The sequence below is a fragment of the Canis lupus genome, chromosome 19 (genome assembly GCF_003254725.2).
Source record: "Canis lupus dingo isolate Sandy chromosome 19, ASM325472v2, whole genome shotgun sequence".
In the NCBI taxonomy this organism is placed as follows: domain Eukaryota; kingdom Metazoa; phylum Chordata; class Mammalia; order Carnivora; family Canidae; genus Canis; species Canis lupus.
The window spans coordinates 18,252,829-18,275,449 of NC_064261.1; the positions used below are offsets into that span (position 1 = coordinate 18,252,829).

Sequence of the window (22,621 nt, forward strand, 5' to 3'; positions counted from 1 at the left end):
TTCAAAAACTGGAAAGAACTCAAATACAAAAGCTAACCTTACACATAAAGGAGCTAGAGAAAAAACAGCAAATAGATCCTACACCCAGGAGAAGAAGGGAGTTAATAAAGATTCGAGCAGAACTCAACGAAATTGAGACCAGAAGAACTGTGGAACAGATCAACAGAACCAGGCGTTGGTTCTTTGAAAGAATTAATAAGATAGATAAACCATTAGCCAGCCTTATTAAAAAGAAAAGAGAGAAGACTCAAATTAATAAAATCATGAATGAGAAAGGAGAGATCACTACCAACACCAAGGAAATACAAACGATTTTAAAAACATATTATCAACAGTTATACGCCAATAAATTAGGCAATCTAGGAGAAATGGACGCATTCCTGGAAAGCCACAAACTACCAAAACTGGAACAGGAAGAAATAGAAAACCTGAACAGGCCAATAACCAGGGAGGAAATTGAAGCAGTCATCAAAAACCTCCCAAGACACAAGAGTCCAGGGCCAGATGGCTTCCCAGGGGAATTTTATCAAACGTTTAAAGAAGAAACCATACCTATTCTCCTAAAGCTGTTTGGTAAGATAGAAAGAGATGGAGTACTTCCAAATTCGTTCTATGAGGCCAGCATCACCTGAATTCCAAAACCAGACAAAGACCCCACCAAAAAGGAGAATTACAGACCAATATCCCTGATGAACATGGATGCAAAAATTCTCAACAAGATACTGGCCAATAGGATCCAACAATACATTAAGAAAATTATTCACCATGACCAAGTAGGATTTATCCCCGGGACACAAGGCTGGTTCAACACCCGTAAAACAATCAATGTGATTCATCATATCAGCAAGAGAAAAACCAAGAACCATATGATCCTCTCATTAGATGCAGAGAAAGCATTTGACAAAATACAGCATCCATTTCTGATCAAAACTCTTCAGAGTGTAGGGATAGAGGGAACATTCCTCAACATCTTAAAAGCCATCTATGAAAAGCCCACAGCAAATATCATTCTCAATGGGGAACACTGGGAGCCTTTCCCCTAAGATCAGGAACAAGACAGGGATGTCCACTCTCACCACTGCTATTCAACATAGTACTGGAAGTCCTAGCCTTAGCAATCAGACAACAAAAAGACATTAAAGGCATTCAAATTGGCAAAGAAGAAGTCAAACTCTCCCTCTTCGCCGATGACATGATACTCTACATAGAAAACCCAAAAGTCTCCACCCCAAGATTGTTAGAACTGATACAGCAATTCGGTAGCGTGGCAGGATACAAAATCAATGCCCAGAAATCAGTGGCATTTCTATACACTAACAATGAGACTGAAGAAAGAGAAATTAAGGAGTCAATCCCATTTACAATTGCACCCAAAAGCATAAGATACCTAGGAATAAACCTCACCAAAGAGGTAAAGGATCTATACCCTCAAAACTATAGAACACTTCTGAAAGAAATTGAGGAAGACACAAAGAGATGGAAAAATATTCCATGCTCATGGATTGGAAGAATTAATATTGTGAAAATGTCAATGTTACCCAGGGCAATATGCATGTTTAATGCAATCCCTATCAAAATACCATGGACTTTCTTCAGAGAGTTAGAACAAATTATTTTAAGATTTGTGTGGAATCAGAAAAGACCCCGAATAGACAGGGGAATTTTAAAAAAGAAAACCATATCTGGGGGCATCACAATGCCAGATTTCGGGTTGTACTACAAAGCTGTGGTCATCAAGACAGTGTGGTACTGGCACAAAAACAGACACATAGATCAGTGGAACAGAATAGAGAACCCAGAAGTGGACCCTGAACTTTATGGTCAACTAATATTCGATAAAGGAGGAAAGACTATCCATTGGAAGAAAGACAGTCTCTTCAATAAATGGTGCTGGGAAAATTGGACATCCACATGCAGAAGAATGAAACTAGACCACTCTCTTTCACCATACACAAAGATAAACTCAAAATGGATGAAAGATCTAAACGTGAGACAAGATTCCATCAAAATCCTAGAGAAGAACACAGGCAACACCCTTTTTGAACTCGGCCACAGTAACTTATTGCAAGATACATCCACGAAGGCAAAAGAAACAAAAGCAAAAATGAACTATTGGGACTTCATCAAGATAAGAAGCTTTTGCACAGCAAAGGATACAGTCAACAAAACTAAAAGACAACCTACAGAATGGGAGAAGATATTTGCAAATGACATATCAGATAAAGGGCTAGTTTCCAAGATCTATAAAGAACTTATTAAACTCAACACCAAAGAAACAAACAATCCAATCATGAAATGGGCAAAAGACATGAACAGAAATCTCACAGAGGAAGACAGACACGGCCAACATACATATGAGAAAATGCTCTGCATCACTTGCCATCAGGGAAATACAAATCAAAACCACAATGAGATCCCACCTCACACCAGTGAGAATGGGGCAAATTAACAAGGCAGGAAACAACAAATGTTGGAGAGGATGTGGAGAAAAGGGAACCCTCTTACACTGTTGGTGGGAATGTGAACTGGTGCAGCCACTCTGGAAAACTGTGTGGAGGTTCCTCAAACAGTTAAAAATATACCTGCCCTACGACCCAGCAATTGCACTGTTGGAGATTTACCCCAAAGATACAAATGCAATGAAACGCCGGGACACCTGCACCCCGATGTTTATAGCAGCAATGGCCACGATAGCCAAACTGTGGAAGGAGCCTCGGTGTCCAACGAAAGATGAATGGATAAAGAAGATGTGGTTTATGTATACAATGGAATATTACTCAGCTATTAGAAATGACAAATACCCACCATTTGCTTCAACGTGGATGGAACTGGAGGGTATTATGCTGAGTGAAGTAAGTCAGTCGGAGAAGGACAAACATTATATGTTCTCATTCATTTGGGGAATATAAATAATAGTGAAAGGGAATATAAGGGAAGGGAGAAGAAATGTGTGGGAAATATCAGAAAGGGAGACAGAACGTAAAGACTGCTAACTCTGGGAAACGAACTAGGGGTGGTAGAAGGGGAGGAGGGCGGGGGGTGGGAGTGAATGGGTGACGGGCACTGGGGGTTATTCTCTATGTTAGTAAATTGAACACCAATAAAAAATAAATTTAAAAAAAATGGAAAAAAAGGGGAAAAAAAAGGAAAAGCACACATAGGGAAGAAATTAGAAAAACTAAACTGTTATCAATGATTATCTTTGTGTTACAGAATTAGGGTAAAATTTTTTTTGAAACTCCCATGCTTTCTTGGCAAATGCCAACATTACTAACCACATTACAGAAGAACAGGTAGTTCGGGGCGGGGGAGGGCCACAAACAACATCACGTAAGGAACTTAACCTTCCTCTTGCTTCAGTTTTTAAGTCTTCTACGTAAATATATAGCCATATCCGAAAGAATGCAGTAACACAAGAAAACATGAGAGTTAACAGTAAACATGTAAGATAAAATCTTTATAATATTTCCATTTGTTTGTGAATTTATGTTTTAATAATTACCTCATGTTAGATATTTGTAACTAAATAACAACTGGCTAACAAATCTACAAAATAATTTTATTAATTGAGAAAACAACTATAATGCTAACTTTGTGGCTATGTGTATTTGATTTAAAGTTGGTATCTCAATCTTTCATTTTGAAAAATCCATGAATGTTTATAATACCACTAACATATTTATTAACATACCTTGGATTCACAGAACCGACGGTCAAATCCATGCTGACATATTATTACTGATTTAGGTCTTTCCAGTTCATACTCCCGACATACCACATGAAAAACAAATGTCTGTCCCCACTCCAAGAGACAAGCTAGCTATAAGCAGGGACAGGTTGACAACAGTTAGCATTTTAAACACATGTTCAGAGTTCAAAAGCTTATCAAGAATATTAATACAGTTTGAAAGAACCCAAATGCTGTCTTATACCTGCTGCTACATAATCCACTTACTAGCCAGAATCATGATTTTTCTACCTTGACATCATTTATAAGCTGATGTTACTTTTCATAGACCTGCCCTACAACCCAGCAATTGTACTGCTGGGGATTTACCCCAAAGATACAGATGCAATGAAACGCCGGGACACCTGCACCCCGATGTTTATAGCAGTGATGTCCACGATAGCCAAACTGTGGAAGGAGCCTCGGTGTCCATCGAAAGATGAATGGATAAAGAAGATGTGGTTTATGTATACAAAGGAATATTACTCAGCCATTAGAAATGACAAATACCAACCATTTGCTTCGATGTGGATGGAACTGGAGGGTATTATGCTGAGTGAAATAAGTCCATCGGAGGACAAACATTATATGGTCTCATTCATTTGGGGAATATAAATAATAGTGAAAAGGAATAGAAGGGAAGGGAGAAGAAATGTGTGGGAAATATCAGAAAGGGAGACAGAACATGAAGACTCCTAACTCTGAGAAACAAACTAGGGGTGGTAGAAGGGGAGGAGGGTGGGGGGTGGGAGTGAATGGGTGATGGGCACTGAGGGGGGCACTTGACGGGATGAGCACTGGATGTTATTCTGTATGTTGGCAAATTGAACACCAATAAAAAATAAATTTATTATTTAAAAAAAAGCTTATGTTACTTTTCATTTGTGAATGACAAAATGCATAACAACTGAAAAATTCAACTTCAGCAACTTATAAATAGTGAGTACTTTCCTTCAAGGTTGTATCTTCCTTCTTATAGGACTAACTGGAATCCTCTGCACAGAAAAGACCTAAAATTCTCTACTTAATAATAAACAAAGCTTGGCTGTGAAATTATTATCTAATTATAGTGAGCTACAACTTCGGAAAATCAGTTATTTTGAAGATTAAAACACTTCTGTTTATGTAAATAGAAATTTAAGTATACATCAATTCTTCATCAAATCTTTGGTTCAAAAGTCCTTCACTTTATAATTGACTAGAGTTGTTAGCAATAAACACACTGAAACATGGGTATACATGATATTATTCCCTAAAAAAAAGTACAAATTTAAACTGCTGGAAAACAGGAGTTTCACTTTTAAAACATACAAAGAATAGAATAAACATTAAAGGAATGTATAGATTCATGGAACACTCACTGGAAACAGTGATGCCAAGATTATAGTGCAGAAGAAAGAGAAATGTTTCATCTTCTAATAAGGGCAACTTATATAAGATTCTAGCAATTGTTAGATTAAAGGAATTGTCTCCAGTCTTGTACTATTGGCATGGCTTTATTATGCATTTGTTAAGGAACAACTTTTTTTTTTAGTATGTTTCAGTTTTTACTTGTACATTAGAGCAAGAGATGGTGGATAATAAGGAAAGGATAGTCATCAGGCCAGTGGGCACTGAATATTTCATTCCATCCACGTTTATACATTCTGTTACATATTTTAGCTACTTGTATATAAAATATCCCTTTTCAGTTCCATTTTCCTATTTCTTGAATCTTAATTTTTGCTGCTTTCTAAAAATTTCTGGCACATATACAAGGTACCTAGAGTACCACTTTTTGTTGCTATTCCCTACCTATAAATGTTTCATATACATTCTGTAATTTTTTATTAAACTGAGTATGTATATTTCACACATTCAAGACCACATTCTAGTCTTCTCAAATGCCAAGATAGGTATGCATATTATCATAAATATATGAATCAACAGGGGAGATGTTACAGTAACATGACTATTTGGCTAAATTTTAGTGATCCGTTTCTAGAACTAAATAATCCTTATGAACTCTAGGTCTTCTAAAAGTTAAGGAGGACAAGAGGAAGAAGGGGATTTTATCAAAAAGGATCACAACTAGCATTCTAGACCAGATTCACTTGCTAATAAATTTGTTTTTACTTATTCTTTAATAAACATCAATAGCAGATATAAATGATGTTATTTTGCTTTAAGAAATGACAAGAATTAAGCTACCTAATCCTGAACAACATAAGCAATATTTTCAAATCCTACTTTAGAAATACACAAGAAAGCAAAATTCTTAGAACAGAAGAATTTTTCAACAGTGAAGAGACAACTAATGTAATTTTAATAATATATAAAATTTCCAGAACAGTTCTCATATTGAGTATATCCCAAAGTCTTGATATTGAAAGTGCTATGCAGAACTATGAAACATTACACTCTTCAATTTTATGTGGATCAGAAAAGTGAAACTTGTCTCTGACTCATCTATTGCTAAGAAAATTCTGAATGGCAAGAATGACTCCCATCCAAAAAGCAACGATTTGTCAGAACATCATTAGTGACAATGCAATGAACATTCAAACAGGCATACGACTTGGTGAAGTAGGTGAGCAAAGGAAAAAGAAAATAAGTCAGAGAATCATACCTGTGGTGCTGTAACCTTAGCTGTAAGGCTTCCAGCCTGCACATCAATTAACCATGCATATTCCAAGGAATCACTTCCCAAAGGAAGACCTTCTGCTGAGAACATAGCATGTGCTCTCAACTGGAGACCTGACAAATTGATGTGACCTTCCCTGAGTACTTCATCCACAGGGGGTCGCTGCTGAAAACAATAAGAAGACAACTGTAGGAAGTACAAGAAAATGGGCATTATAATTTCTAGTTGTTTTTTTCTCCAGAGACTAATAGTAAAAAGATGCTATCTGGAAAATAAGACTTAAGGATCTATGAGATATAACACAACCTTGTATAGTAAAAAGTCTCAGTTAAACTTCTTTAGTGACAATATCCATGAGAGCCCAAATCCATAAGAGCAAAATAGCAGAGTCCTAAAAAGAATGGGATCTCTTTGATACAAATGAATGGCTCAATGAATAAAAAGAAATTAGTACTCTGACTGACAGGGAATGTAAGAGACCATTCTTTGGTGGGAAGACAGGAATAATGAGATTAAAATACTAAAACGAAAAAAAATAACAGGGAAGAACAAAGACTAGTAGGACCATAAAATGAAGAAGTAGGGAAGAAAGCCATCTTTCATATACTATATAAATATAAAAAGGATAGATTTATCTTACAGAAATTATATACTTACTACTAAAAAGCAGCAAATATTTCAAAGAGAAAAGTTCTAGGACTTACTCGGAAAACTAAAAGGCATGTCCTAAAATAGGGTATTCCATGGAACACTCATTCCACAGGATATTATTACAATGTAGAATAAAACAGGTTTGGCAATGCCGTATCCATCAGTTACCAATTTCTGTAGAATCTACCTCCCAATCTCTCAGAAATGTACTGATTTTCTTCTATCTTCATTGCTGTCATTGTGGTTCAAATAACACGACCTCTTGCTAAGATCTTTGCAAAGCCTCCCAGCATTCACTTTTATATCTCTGTCCTTCATACTCTACAAAACAACCACAGACATCTAAAAGGGCAAATTTTATCGTGTTCTTGTCTCAAGATCATTGAGATTTGCTATTTCCTCAATATTTCTCTTCTCTATCAGGTTTATTTATATTTCTCTTCTCTACCAGGTTTATTAGGGTAAAGACCATTTCTGTCTTGTTCACCTTTTATCCCACTGCACCAAACAGTTACCACAAAGGTAGATAGATACTGCTAAGTGACTACACAGATTTCTTCACAGCAAGTCTTTTCAGAGAATTCAATATATTAATCTATATTGAGACAGTTAACAGGTATTTCCCAAACCATTTTACTATAGTAGTCTTTTTAGCATGTGTATGCAGGCCATCTGCACAAGGAACAATGTTTTAGCATTCCTTGTTACAACACATTTTAGGAAATGTATCCTCAAAAAAAAAAAAAAATTAGGGATATGAGCTAAATCAAATTTACAAATTCTTAAAAGGAAATTTCAAATTATGACTATAATAATAGCTCTAGCAGCTCTTTTGATGCATTTTTTATTTTATTTTCATCTAAACTGTGTGACAATATATAAAATCACCAAAATTTCTTGAGGCATCAGTTCCCTTCTATTTTATCTGAGGAAGCTAGGAAGGGTGGCACTGAGATTTGATAATTCTCAGTATAAGATACTTCTGATTGATTTTTTTTTAGCTCAAAAATACATATAAATCTTGGTTTGTCCTCGAGAGAGAACCTATCTAGTATACCAAAAAAGATCATATTCTAGATTTTATTGTGAGTTACATCTTATTGTGTCCCCTAAAAAGACATTTCAAGTCCTAAGCCCAGGCACCTATAATTGTGACTTTACTGTATTTGAAAACAGGGTTTTAGCAGACGTAATCAAGTTAAAATAAGATTACAGCAAATTAGAATAGGCCTTAATCCAATGACTGGTGTCCTTATAAGAGGAAAATTGGGACAGAGACACATGGAGACAATGCCATGAGAAGACAAAGGCAGATATACGCATCTTGTAGATGCAATGCCAAGGACTGCCAGCAACCACCAAAAGCTTAAGATCCTCTCCTACAGCCTTGAGAGAGAGAACATTTCCCTGCCAATACCTTGACTTCAGAATTCTAGGCTCCAGAACTGTGAAAATATATTTCTCTTGTTTTAAGCCACCAGTGTGAGGTATGTTGCTATGGCAACCCTAGGAAACTAATATATATCATAAAATGCTCATAAATTAAAAGGTGATGGTTTCATATGTCAGATACAATCATCCATCCATCACCTGAGATCCTTACCTTGAGGCCCTGCACTAAGACTAATGCATCAGGAATAAGCAGTTAAATCCTGGGTAACTCACCTGTACCATAAAAGATTTCTAAGGAATAGTCATGCCAGATATACAAAATACAAGCAAGTTAAGTAGATAAGTAAATTCCAAGAGAATATATAGAGAGTAGTCTTGTCTTTAGAATGAATTATGAAATGCTATCCATGTAGGAAACAAAATATCACCAGTACTTCTACTACCACCTTGATATTTCCAATCCATATACTCCTTTTCTAATCACCAAATAAATCCTATGTTATATGTACAAGTTTGCCAGTAACTCTATAATTAGGATTAATGTGAACTCCCAAAAGATCAATAAAATATTCTCTTTATATCTAATAAAGTCTTTTGAGAATACAGTGATTAAAATAAAAGTCAAAGTGTTACCAGGTACCCATAAGAAAACAGAGATACTCAGCTAAAACTCTCAGAACTTAGACATATAAAGGTTTATTTCTTTTATCTTTATTAATTTCCTCAATAGATTAAAAAAGAGGGGCTTTCTCTCCACATATTCACCTCCCAGAATAAAAAACAACCAATACTAATGACCTACTAAGTAGAGAGAGGAGGATAAAAGTAATTCTTAATGTTTCTACAGCAAATTAAAATACTAGTGTTATGCAAGTGATCTTTGTGATGATAGAATAGTTCTGTATCTCAATTTAAGTGCAGTTACATGAATCCACACGTGATAAAATGGTAAGAACTATGCACACACATTGTATCAAGTCAATTCTGGTATTGATACTGCACTTATGTAAAAGATCAACATGGGGGAAACTGGGTGAAGGGTACACTGGACCTCTCTGTACTGTTTTTGCAGCTTTTTATGAATCATAATTACAGACAAATGTCAGAGAAACTGCAGGTTCAGTTCCAGGCTACCACTATAAAGCAATTATCACAATAAAGTCAGTCGAATGAAGTTTTTTGTTTCCCATGCATATATAAACTGTTATCTACTAAGGGTACAAGAGTGCTATGTCTAAAAACAAACAATGTACCTATCTTAATTAAAAAATACTTTATGATGGTAGCCATCATCTAAGCTTCCAGTAAGTCATAATCTTTTTGCTGGTGCAGGGTCTGGCCTCCAAGCTGATGGCTGATAACTGATCAGGAGGGTGCCTGCTGATGGTTGCAGTGGCTATGGCTGTTTCTTAAAACAAGAAACAAGAAACTGACACATCGGTTGACTCTTCCTTTCACAAATGATTTCTCTGTAGCATGCCATGCTGTTTGATAAACAGCATGGTACCAACAATAGAACTTCTTTCAAGTTTGGGATCAATCTTCTCAAACCCGCTGCTGCTTTATCAACTCAGTTTATGTAATACTTTAAATCCTTGTTGTCATTTCAACAATCTTCACAGTATCTCCACCAGGAACAGATTCCTTCTCAAGAAACCACTTTATTTGTTCATCCCTAAGAACCGACTCATCCATTAAAGTTCTGCCATGAGATTACAGCAATTCAGTCATCTCTTCAGGCTTTACTTCCAATTCTAGTTCTCTTGCTATTTTCAACACCTTATTTCTCCAGTGAGGTCTTAAACCCTTCAAAGTAATTCATGAGAGTTGGAAGCAACTCCTTCCAAACTCCTGTTCACGTTGATATTTCGACATCTTGCTGTGAATCATGAATATACTTAATGGTATCTAGAATGGTGAATCCTTTCCAAAAGGTTTCCAATTCACCCAGATCCACCAGAGGAATCACTATCTATGCAGCTATAGTTTTGTAACACCTTTTTCTTAAATAATTAGACATGAAAGTCAAATGACTCTTTTATCCATGGGCTGCAAAATGGATGTTGTGAATAGGGCATGAAAACATTAATTTCAGGGTACATCTCCATCACAGCTCCTGGGTGATCAGATGCACTGTCGATGTGCAGTCATATTTTGAAAGAGCTCTCTTTTTCTGAGTAGTAGGTCTCAAAAGTGAGCTTAAAATATTTAGTATATCATGTTGTAAAGAGATACACTGTCATCCAGGCTTGGTTGCTTCACTGATAGAGCACAGGCAAAGTAGATTTAGCGCAACTCTTAAGGGCCCTAGAATTTTCAAAATGACAAATGAGCACTGGCTTCAACTTAAAGTCACCATGTCAGTCTATAAGTAGAATGTCATTCTGTCCTTTGAAGTTTTGAAACCAAGCATTGACTTCCCCTCTCAAGCTATAAAAATCCTTGATGGCATCTTCTTCCACTACAAGGGTATTTAATCTACTTCGAAAATCTGTTCTTTAGTATAGCCACCTTCGTAAATTAACTTGGCTAGATCTTCTGGATGACTTGCTGTACCTTCTGTATCAGCACTTGCTTCACCTTGCACTTTTATGTTAGGGAGACAGCTTCTTTCCTTAAACCTATGAACCCACTTCTGCTAGCTTCAAATTTTTCTTCTGTAGCTTCCTCACCTCTCAGCCTTCACAGATCTGAAGAGAGTGAGAACCTTCCTCTAGATTAGGTTTTGGCTTAAGGGAATGCTATGGCTGATCTGACCTTCTATCCAGACCATTAAAACTTTCTCTGAATCAACAAAAGTCTGTTTTGCTTTCTTATAATTGGTGTGTTTATTGGAGTAGCAATTCAATTCTGATTTCCTTCAGGAACTTTTCCTTTGCATTTACAACTTGTCTGTTTGGTAGAAGAGGCCTGGCTTTCAGCTTACCTTGGGTTTTGTCATGCCTTCCTTACTAAGCTTAACTATTTCTACTTTTTGATTTAAAGTGAGAGACGTGCATTTCTTTCATTTGAACACTTAGAGGGCACTGCGGGGTCATTAATTGACCTAATTTCAATACCTTTTTGTCTTAGAGAACAGGGAGGCATAAGAAGGAAAAGGGGGACAGACAGGGAACAAACCAGTTGGTGAACAGTCAGAACACATGCAGCATTTATAGCTTGTTTGCCATCTTATATGGGCACAGCTTGTGGCAAAACAACTACAATAGTAACATCAAGGATCAGTGAACACAAATCACCATAACAAATATGATCATGAAAAAGTTTGAAATACTACGAGAATTACCAAAATGTGACAGGGACATGAAGTGCCCAAATGCTGCTGGAAAAACGGCATTGATCAATTGCTTGATGCAGAGTTGTCACAAACTTTCAAATTGTAAAAAAATGCAATATCTGCAAAGTGCAATAAAGCAATACGTGATAGAATGAGGCATGCCTACTATTTAAAAAGTCTGATAAAGAAAATACATTCTGTGGCAAAATAAGCATATATTAGGTGTCAATTTCAGCTACTAAAATAAGCATATATTAGGTGTTAAGTTTCAGCTCATAGTAGCTGAAACTTTTCATTTTTAATGAAAAAATTAAATTCTATGTAAGAAAATATGGTCAGTTATGGCAAGAGTTGAAAAAGGGATAGGTCAGTTACTACACAGAATCCAAAGTAAGTTATCATCTGTTGATGATTTGGGGGTATCAGATTCATTCCCCCCATTTATACTTTTACCTTGCCTTATATTAAAATCCATTTATTTTTCTAAAGCTCATAACTTGACTAAAAGTAGGGAAGAGACCTAAAGTAGTGTTAAATGAAAAGTGAAGCCACTGGGCATTAAAAAATAACAACAAAATGATATAACCTACCCAAGAATGTAAATTATTCCCATTTGCTGAATATCATTGGTTTTCTTCCAAAAGAGCCCCAGGAATATCTTGAAGGCATTAACAAAATATCTTATAAATCGGTTAGGTGAAAAGAATAATCCATGTGGATATGGATGTTTTAAAAATTTATAATACTGGTGAATATGAATATGGAGGTGTGGTTTTCAACAGAATTCATCAAAATTTTATACATTTTTCCCTTACCTAAATACATGAAAAACTTATAAGGGTATTTCTATGTCTAAAAACAACAGAGAGAGAATATAATTGTATGAGATCACATAAATAGAAAACAGCAGGAAAACAAAAAAAAATGAGATTCTTGGAAAACTTACATATTTACATACATATGTGTGTGTATGTGTGTGTATATATACACACACAAGACTTCTTATTATCATTAAATTAAAAGCCTATAACTTAAAGAGCTATACATTATATGCACAGAAGCTAACACACTGTTTCGATCCCTTAAGCAATAACAATACATCTTTAAGTCTCTACTATATAACTCACTTTCATATTACCTGATAGTTATCACTAACAAACACATTCAGGGGTGACAGGACAAGTTGCAGCATGGTCTCCCGAAATCCTTTTTTCATTTCAAAACATAGTCTTTCCAAGAATGCTGTAGGGCACTCAGGACCATCAGTGGTTCCATGCTAAAGTCAAATATAATACTATAATCAAGATACAGAAAATACAAGACCAAGAAAGTACAGGAAAATAAAAATTACATTTATATAATTAAGAGATTTTGAGTCTTTAAAAGGAGAAACAGTGCTTACTGACAAAATTAACTATTCTGCACCCCAGTAAGAACATCAGGTTCACTAAGCACCAGAGGTGACTTCTCTGCTATGCAATCCTAGGAGCATGACATGGTGCCAGTAGGCAGCACAATGCTCTAGGGTCTCACTCTCCCTATCTGGCCTCAATCCAATGACTCCAGGTTCTCTGGGCAATGTAATCTCATTCCAAGTTAGTGCCAATAGTTCATGGGTCAACCTGAGACTGAAACAGGATTCTGTGCTGGATCCAAACCCTTGAAAACAATTCAACCTGACGGTCAAGCTGAATCTTGATTTTTAGTAGGCTCCAAAATGGTCTAGAGTTAGATAAAGGATAATAAAATGTAAATCTTAGAATATCTGTAAGGCTACCTATCATAAACCAAGCAACTCAACATCATGACAAAATGTTCTAAAGTTGCAAAGAACAGCAAGAAGGAACTAGAGTGATAGAAGAAAAATAGAAAATTATCAATGATCAAAGTAATCACATTATGAAGAAAATAAATTAGCTTTATAAAGGTAAAAGGATAAATTTTAAAGTTTTCAAATCTGAATTTTTTTTATTAGTGTATGCATGTGTGTACACATATCTACAGTTTTCTAAGTTGGGTGAATTTCCAAATATACTCCAGACCATTTTGATACATAAATACTTACAACAGGAAGACGCCCATGAACTTTGTACAAATTAACAAGTACAGTAATATCCCAAGGACGCAAGGTAAGTGGATGAATTGACTTGGCTGAACTTTCATTTTCCTTTTTGTCATTTTCCATTCCAACAGCAGTCCACCCAGAGCTGGATGATGTTGACAGTGACAGAACAGGACTTGAAATAACCTCTTCAAAATCCATATACATGTCATCTTCCCCAAAGTAGTTTTCCTATAAATATTATGAACAAACTGTTATTAAAGAGTTATGTAACAGTAACTTTTCAATTTAGAACCTGAATTTTGAAAATCAAACATCTCACTGTTTTATTCAGTTAAAAGTATATGGTCTGTTTCCTAGAAATAAAAAACAAAACAAAGATATGTATGCTTAAGACATACTCTTCCTTGGCTACTTAGCAAATAAACATTCTGTAGCAAACTAAAACCACCCTCAGCCCAAAAAAAAACTAATAAAAAATCACGTAAGTTTGTAGTAAAGCTTCATGACAATACCACCTCCAATTATAGCAAAAACTTGCAATTTAGGTCCTAGAAGAAAATTTTGAAGATCTGTAAGGTTCAATTGTTTTCAATCTTTCTCAGAGTTCTGAGGCAATAATACGCAGAGACATCCTTAAAGGAAGAGCTGAAATTCACTGAAAATCAATTCACTGAAATTCAATTTGGCTAAATCCAATTAGCTAGCTATTCCAATAAATATATTCGGGGTGAAATATTTATCACAAGTGCTTTTAACAACTTAAATAAATTATCAACAGTTACTAAAACTTCCTTTCATGTAATTCATTTGGTTTCTTATGCAAAGTATTTTAACTATTAATATTCTAGTTCTTTTGCATCAGAACTTAAATTTATTTTTATTATTTTCTTTTTTTAAGGTTTTTATGATAATCATAGTTAGTTATCATACCATGTAGTACTAGTTAGAGGAAGATTTAGTGATTCATCACTATAAACAACACCCAGTGCCCATCACAAGTGCCCTCCTGATCCTCATCTCTTACTTCACCCTTTGCCCCCACTTCCTCCCCTCTGGTAACCATCAGTTTGTTCTCAATAGTTAAGAGTATATTTCTTGGCTTGCCTCTCTTTTTTATTCCCCTGTGCTTGTTTATTTCTTAAATTCAGCAGATAAGTGAAATCATATGGTATGTGTCTTTCTCTGACTTTTTAATGAAATTTTTTCTTACCATTATTCTGAATTTAAATTTTATCTATTTGAATTATCAGTAGTAATCAAAAGCTGTTAAAATATTGCTGTTAACACAGTTAACTATATTTGTTCAATATTAGAAATCAAATCAGTATTTTGATAAATTCTGCATTTTACTTATTGACACATTTATTTTCTGGTTGTAATTCTAGTCAATCAAGCCAATTAAATACCTTTTCATAGGAAAGAATGTTGAAGGATGTTCATCTGGCTAATTGGTGGTAGGGCTAATATTAAAACCCCAAATCTACAAACTCACAAAACTGATGCTTTTTCCTCTATTCCCTATTGTTTTCTGGCTCTAATAATTTAGGCCCTACTTAGGACCTGCTGGATATCCTGATAACTACCTTTATTATATAACTAAAGATGGACAAATCCAAGCACAAATATAAACGTAAATAAACACTGGTTTTTATCATAAATTCTAACATTAAATTTCTAAAGCTAATAAATTTCTAAATGATTTTGAACAACATTAAAGATCTAGAAGTATTCAAAGCAGCAGTTCTCAGATCATTTGAGAAGCCTTTTCAAAATACACATGCCATGGAAACAAGTTCTCCATGGAGACAAGGAGAGGTTTGCAATAGGTTTGCAATGGGCATGGATTTCAGTGAGAGGAAAATAAAATAGTTCCTTCAGTGATTTTAAAAATCTGCAAATGGCCTCCAGGCCCAAAAACCTCTACATCACCCTTCCTCCACACAACTGATCAATGGCATCAGTGAACAATGTTCACATTCATTGGCTTTCAACATACTAAGAGTTATCAACAAATCAATAGAAATAAGTTATATTTTGATTTTAAATAATCCTACTCCACATATCTATTATTTTCAAAAGATTCCTTAAAAGTCTCTTATAGCCTCTTGCAATTTTTAACCTTAAAAACAAAAGATTCATGTAGATTATTAAAATCAAAAGAAAAATATTCTCTTGGGCCTATTCTTCAATTTGCTACCAAAATAATCTCCGTTTAATTATCTGAAACAGAAATAACTCATAGCAAATTCTTTAGGGAATACTGAATCTCCAATATAGTAGAGAACATTTGCCAATTTTTATTAAATGAGTCAATGACTGTTTTTAAAGAACTATAAACTCTAGGAGTCTTTTATGAGTTCTGATATTTGTACATACTGAATATTATCAACAAAAATACTTTTAAAATTATAACTCCTTTAAAACACTAGTCATATGTTAAATGTTTGGTGTTGAATGTGATAAGTTTTGTGTTCATTTTAGTTTAATTTTTTTAGTATGTGAACTCCATCCCTAAGGGTTAATTTCTTAAGGATTCACTTTTAAAAATTACCAAAAGGTTAACCAAAATATAAAGCAAAAAGCTACATATTATGGCAAACTTTTATTGCATTTTAAGATTAATAAATGTACACAAATATTTACAAATACAAATATAAGTTCTATTTTCATGTTATGATAGTGTGCAAAATTGAATTATCTCTAAAACAAATTCCAAGCAACCCTAGAAAAAAGCAATGATTTATATACCTGGAAAAATGTGTTCTTTTGTCAAGTTTCTGGGATGAATGAATTTAAAAATGATAAAACAAGCTAGGGACACCTGGGTGGCTCAGCGGTTGAGCGTCTGCCTTTGGCCCAGAGCGTGATCCCTAGATCCGGGATCAAGTCCCACATCAGGCTCCTTGCAGGGAGCCTGCTTCTCCCTCAGCCTACGTCTCTGCCTCTGTGTCTCATTATGTCTTTCATAAATAAATAAAAATCTTAAAAAAAAAGCTATATTTTCAATCTACTTAAGAGCCTTATAACATTTTATTTTCCTAGAGATATTTTGAGTGTCAAGTACTATTTCAAGTAATAGGACACTACCATTTTTTTCCCAGCCTACTAATGCAATGATATTCATTTCTCAAAAAAGAATAATACTATAGTTTAAAAAATCTAAGAAATTCAAAGAAGTAGGGGGGAATAAAAACAACATACAGGTACTCTGTTTCCAATACTAAATTTTTTTAATGGAAACTTGATAGCCAGGTTTCTGCTCAAGACTATTAAAACTTTTTTATTTCCAATAAGGAAAATGTATAAGCCAAATATACTCACCATTAATCCAGTTACTACTGACTAGCACTGATATGCCATCACTATTTAGATTCAGATTTACCATCTTTTATTAAGAAAAAATGTAATAAGACTAAGAGAAGTCAATTCAGAAGATGTAAACATTTCCATAAAATATTCTCACAAATTTTAATGTATGTTAGAATATATTTATCTCAGAGTTCTTGATAATAATAATGGTACCCCTAGTTTCTTTTGTGTATTTTGGAAATCAGTTTTTCATATAAACAGTCAAACAAATATGACTCTTTCTTTTCCCTAGTCTATCCTTCAGAATTTCTTGATGTTTAATTCTGGTAACTAAGGGGGACACCTGGGTGGCTCAGTGGTTGAACGACTGCCTTTGGCTCAGGGCATGATCCCGGGGTCCTGGGATTGAGTCCTACATCAGGCTTCCCACAAGGAAGCCTGCTTCTCCCTCTGCCTATGTTTCTATCCCTCTCTTTGTGTATCTCATGAATAGATAAGTAAAATCTTGAAAAAAAAATTTCTGGTAACTAAGGAAAATATAATCTCAGTCACATGAATTCTCACATTTTTCTTGTTTTACATATACATACATACATTCTAACACTAAATAGAACATAAATTATATATGAAAACAAATGAAGAAAGGTAATAGAAAGAGAGATAATTAAGATAGGATACGTCTTGGGCACCTGGGTGGCTCAGTGGCTGAACGTCTGCCTTTGGCTCAGGTCATGATCCCAGGGTCCTGGGATTGAGACCCACATTGGGCTCCCTGCATGGAGCCTGCTTCTCCCTCTGCCTATGTCTCTGCCTCTCTCTATGTGTCTCTCATGAATAAATAAATGAAATCTTTTTAAAAATGAGCAAAATTCAACTTATCTTTAAAAAAAAAAGAAAGATAGGATACATCTCCATGTCAGCATGACACTAAGCTTTCTGGTAGGCAGAAAGAAAACAAAAGGAAAAAAAAAGACTTAAAGAGTTACTTATATTTCTAATAAAAGGAACTAGAGTTCATTGGCCTAGAAAAATTTTTTGCTTGTCATGTTTTGGATACATATTTTTAAAAATATTTCAAAACTTTAAATTTTCAATTTGTTTTAGTAAATACTTCATACAAGTTCTAAGTTAATTTGATGAATGCAAATACTAATACAAACTTTAGTACAATAAACCTTTGACACTACTGAACAACTGTTATAAAACCTTAATTAATAGAAGAGACTGTATGAAAACAAACTATCAGGCAGCCCCCGGGTGGCTCAGTGGTTTAGCGCCTTCTTCAGCCTGGGGCGTGATCCTGGAGACCCGGGATGCAGTCCTATGTCAGGCTCCTGGCATGGAGTCTGCTTCTCCCTCTGCCTGTGTCTCTGCCTCTCTCTCTCTCTCTCTCTCTCTCTCTGTCTCTCATGAATAAATAAATAAATAATCTTAAAAAAAAAGAAAAGAAACTATCAAGAGAGGTTATATTTATGGAGAATTTGTAAAGAAATCTTTTTAAAAAAGGTATTTACTCCTTTCTTATTCTTCTTCACAGTCCTCTTATTTTTGATGAATATATATTATTATGGAATTTTTAAAAGTAAAAAAACTGAGGCACAGTAAACATATAGTAATGTAAAAAAGTATTTCTTAAAATTTTATTTTATTATTTTCTGAAAACAGGGTTCTCTTATACTTCTTTTGCTGTGTTATATTATAATGTGTTAGAATTTGTCCTTATACATATCTGTCCTACAATATCCTCCAGCTTATCTCCTTGAGAACAGATGCTGTATCATCTCTATCGCCAGCAACTAGCACAATTCCTAGAATATATTAAATGCTAAAAATGCAAAATAAAAACTTAACTGAGAAATACACCATTTTTAATAAATAAGTTTGTAATTGAGTCTAGCACCACAATCAACATATATAACATATGCTCATCAACCTTAAACCAACAAACTGGCTATTTCAAATGACCTTAATTTCGATTAGATATTAACTATTTTGTCTATGTTTAAAAATGTGTAAGATGACAGAAACTAAAAGAATTTGTGATGACCAAACCAGCCCCACAAAAAATATTAAAAAGGATCTGTTAAATGAAGAAAGAGCCCAAAAGTAACACAGACCAAGGAAAAGAGACAATATGCAGAAATAGAGACTTTACAAGTAAAACAATGGCACTTAATTCATATCTTTCAATTGTTACACTGAACGTGAATGGGCTAAATGCCCCAGTCAAAAGACACATGGTATCAGACTGAATAAAACAGCAAGATCCATCTATATGCCATCTACAAGAGACTCATTTTAGACCTAAAGACACCTTAAGACCGAAAATGAGGGAGAGGGGAACCATTTACCATGCAAATGGACTTCAAACGAAAGCTGGGGTAGCAATCCTCATATCAGATAAATTATATTTTAAACCAAAGACTGTAATAAGAGATGAAGAAGGACACTATATCATAATTAAAGGGTCTATCCAACAAGAAAAGATAACAACTGTAAATATTTATGCCCCTAAGAGAGAAGCAGACAATTACATAAGCCAATTAATAACAAAATTAAAGAAACACATGGATAATAATACTATAATAATAGGGGACTTTAACACCCTACTCACAGCAGTGGATAGATAATCTAAGCAGAAGATCAAGAAAGCAAGGGCTTTGAATGACACATTGGATCAGATGAAGTTCACAGATATATTTAGGGCATTCCATCCTAAAGCAACAGAATACACATTCTTCTCAAGTGCACATGGAACAATCTCCAGGATAGATCATATACTGGGTCACAAATCGGGTCTCAACCAGTATCAAAAGACTGGGATCATTCCCTGCATATTTTTGGACCACAATGCTTTGAAAATGGAACTCAATCACAAGAAGCAATCTGGAAGGAATTCAAATACATGGAGGCTAAAGAGTATCCTAGTAAAGAATGAAGAATGAATGGGTCAAGTGGGAATTAAAGAATTTAAAAATTTGTGAAAATGAAAATACAATCATTCAAAACCTTTGGGATGCAGCAAAGGTGGTCCTAAGGGGAAAGTATATAGCAATACAAGCCTTTAGTATAAGAAAGGTCTCAAATACGGGCAGCCAGGGTGTCTCAGCGGTTTGGTGCCACCTTCAGCCCAGGGAGTGATCCTGGAGACCGTGGATCGAGTCCCACGTCAGGCTCCCTGCAAGGAGCCTGCTTCTCCCTCTGCCTGTGTCTCTGCCTCTCTCTTTCTCTTTCTCTCTCTGTTCTCATGAATAAATTAAAAAAAAATCTAAAAAAAAAAAAAGATAGGTCTCAAATACACAACCTAACCTTACACCTAAAGGAGCTGAAGAAAAAAACAGCAAATAAAGCCTAAACCCAGCAGGAGAAGATAGTTAATAAGGATAAACCAGAAATCAATGAAATAGAAACCAAAAGAATACTAGAACAGATCAACAAATTGAGGACCTGGTTCTTTCAAAGAATTAATAAGATCGATAAACCACTGGCCAGGTTATCAAAAAGAAAAGAGAAATAACCCAAATAAATAAAATTATGAATGAAAGACAAGAGATCATGGCCAACACAAAAAGTACAAATTATGAGAACATATATGAGCAACTATATGCCAATAAATTAGGCAATCTAGATGAAATGGATGCATTCCTAGGAATATATATATATAAACTTCCAAAATTGAAATAGGAAGAAATAAAAAAAACCTGACCAGACCCATAAACAGCAAGGAAATTGAAGCAGTAATCAAAATCTCCCAACAAGTAAGAGTCCAGTGCCAGATGGCTTCCCAGAGGATTACTACCAAACATTTAAAGAAGAATTAATATCTATTCTTCTGAAGCTGTATGAAAACAGAAATGGAAGGAGAACTTCCAAACTCTTTCTGTGAAGCCAGCATTACCTTGATCCCAAAACCAGATAGACGCCATCAAAAGAGAGAATTACAGACCAATATCTCTGATGAACATGGATGCCAAAATTCTCACCAAAATACTAGCCAATGGGATTCAATAGTACAGTAAAAAAGATTAGTCACTACGACCAAGCGGGATTTATTCCTAGGCTGCAAGGGTGGTTCAATATCCGCAAATTGATCAATGTGTTACACTACATTAATAAAAGAAAGGACAAGAACCATGTGATCCTCTCAATAATGCAAAAATGCATTATTGCATTTTACGCAAAAATGCAAAAAAAATAGATGCAAAAAGGATTTGACAAAGTAAAGCATCCTTTTTTTAAAATTTGTATTTATTTATGACAGTCACAGAGAGTGAGAGAGAGAGACAGAGACACAGACAGAGGGAGAAGCAGGCTCCACGCACCGGGAGCCCGACGTGGGATTCGATCCCGGGTCTCCAGATCACGCCCTGGGCCAAAGGCAGGCGCTAAACCACTGCGCCACCCAGGGATCCCTAAAGCATCCTTTCTTAATTAAAACTCTTCAGTGTAAGGATAGAGGAAACATACCTCAATATCATAAAAGCATATACGAAAATCCCACAGCAAATATTGTTCTCAATGGGGAGAAACTGAGAGCATCTCCCCTAAGGTCAGGGACATGACAAGACATCCACTCTTATCACTGCTATTCAACATAGTACTAGAAGTCCTAGCCTCAGCAATCAGACAACAAAAAGAAACAAAAGGCATCCAAATCAACAAAGAAGTCAAGCTCTCACCCTTCACAGATGACATGATACTCTCTATATGAAAAACCCAAAAGACTCCATCTCAAAATTGCTAGAACTCATACAGGAATTCAGCAAAGTGGTAGGATATAAAATCAATGCACAAAAATCAGTTGCATTTCTATACACTAAAATGAGACAGAAGAAAGAGAAATTAAGGAGTCAATCCCATTTACAATTACACCCAAAACCATACGATATCTAGGAATAAACCTAACCAAAGAGGCAAAAGATCTATACTCAGAAAATTATAGAACACTCATGAAAGAAACTGACAAAGACAAAAAGAAAGGGAAAAATGTTCCATGCTCGTGGAATGGAAGAACAAATATTGTTAAAATGTCTATGCTACGTAGAACTATCTATACATTCAATGCACTTCCTATCAAAATACTATCAACTTACTTCAAAGAGCTGGAACAAACAATTCTAAAATTTGTATGGAACCAGACAATACCCTGAATAACCAAAGTAATGTTGAAAAAGAAAACCAAAATTGGTGACATCACAATTCTGGACTTCAGCTGTATCATAAAGCTATGATCATAAAGACCATATGGTACTGGCACAAAAACAGAAATACAGATCAATGGAATAAAATAGAAAACCCAGAAATGGACGCTCAACCCAATGGTCAACTAATCTTCGACAAACCAGGAAAGAACATCCAATGGAAAAAAGACAGTACCTTCAACAAATGGTGTGGGGAAAACTGGACAGCCACATGCACACCATACACAAAAATAGACTCAAGATGGATGAAAGACCTAAGCATGAGACAGGAATCCATCAAAATCTTAAAGTAGGGATCCCTGGTTGGCACAGCGGTTTAGCGCCTGCCTTTGGCCCAGGGTGCGATCCTGGAGACCCGGGATCGAATCCCACATTG

At 35.2% G+C, this 22,621-nt stretch overlaps 1 protein-coding gene across 10 annotated transcripts in view; it reads right to left on the minus strand.

Annotated features, from left to right (window-relative positions):
* The window catches only part of BLTP1 (bridge-like lipid transfer protein family member 1), a 204,520-nt gene that overhangs the window by 121,823 nt on the left and 60,076 nt on the right, over nt 1-22,621 (minus strand). For 9 of the 10 annotated variants that reach the window (XM_025420514.3, XM_049097419.1, XM_049097424.1 and 6 more), the window contains 4 exons: nt 13,736-13,963; nt 12,809-12,946; nt 6,336-6,515; nt 3,692-3,820 (listed from right to left, as the gene is read on the minus strand). In XM_025420514.3, the coding sequence (XP_025276299.3) occupies nt 3,692-3,820; nt 6,336-6,515; nt 12,809-12,946; nt 13,736-13,963 (675 nt within the window). The remainder of the gene's footprint in view (nt 1-3,691; nt 3,821-6,335; nt 6,516-12,808; nt 12,947-13,735; nt 13,964-22,621) is intronic. The other variant, XM_025420515.3, reaches the window with a different exon arrangement.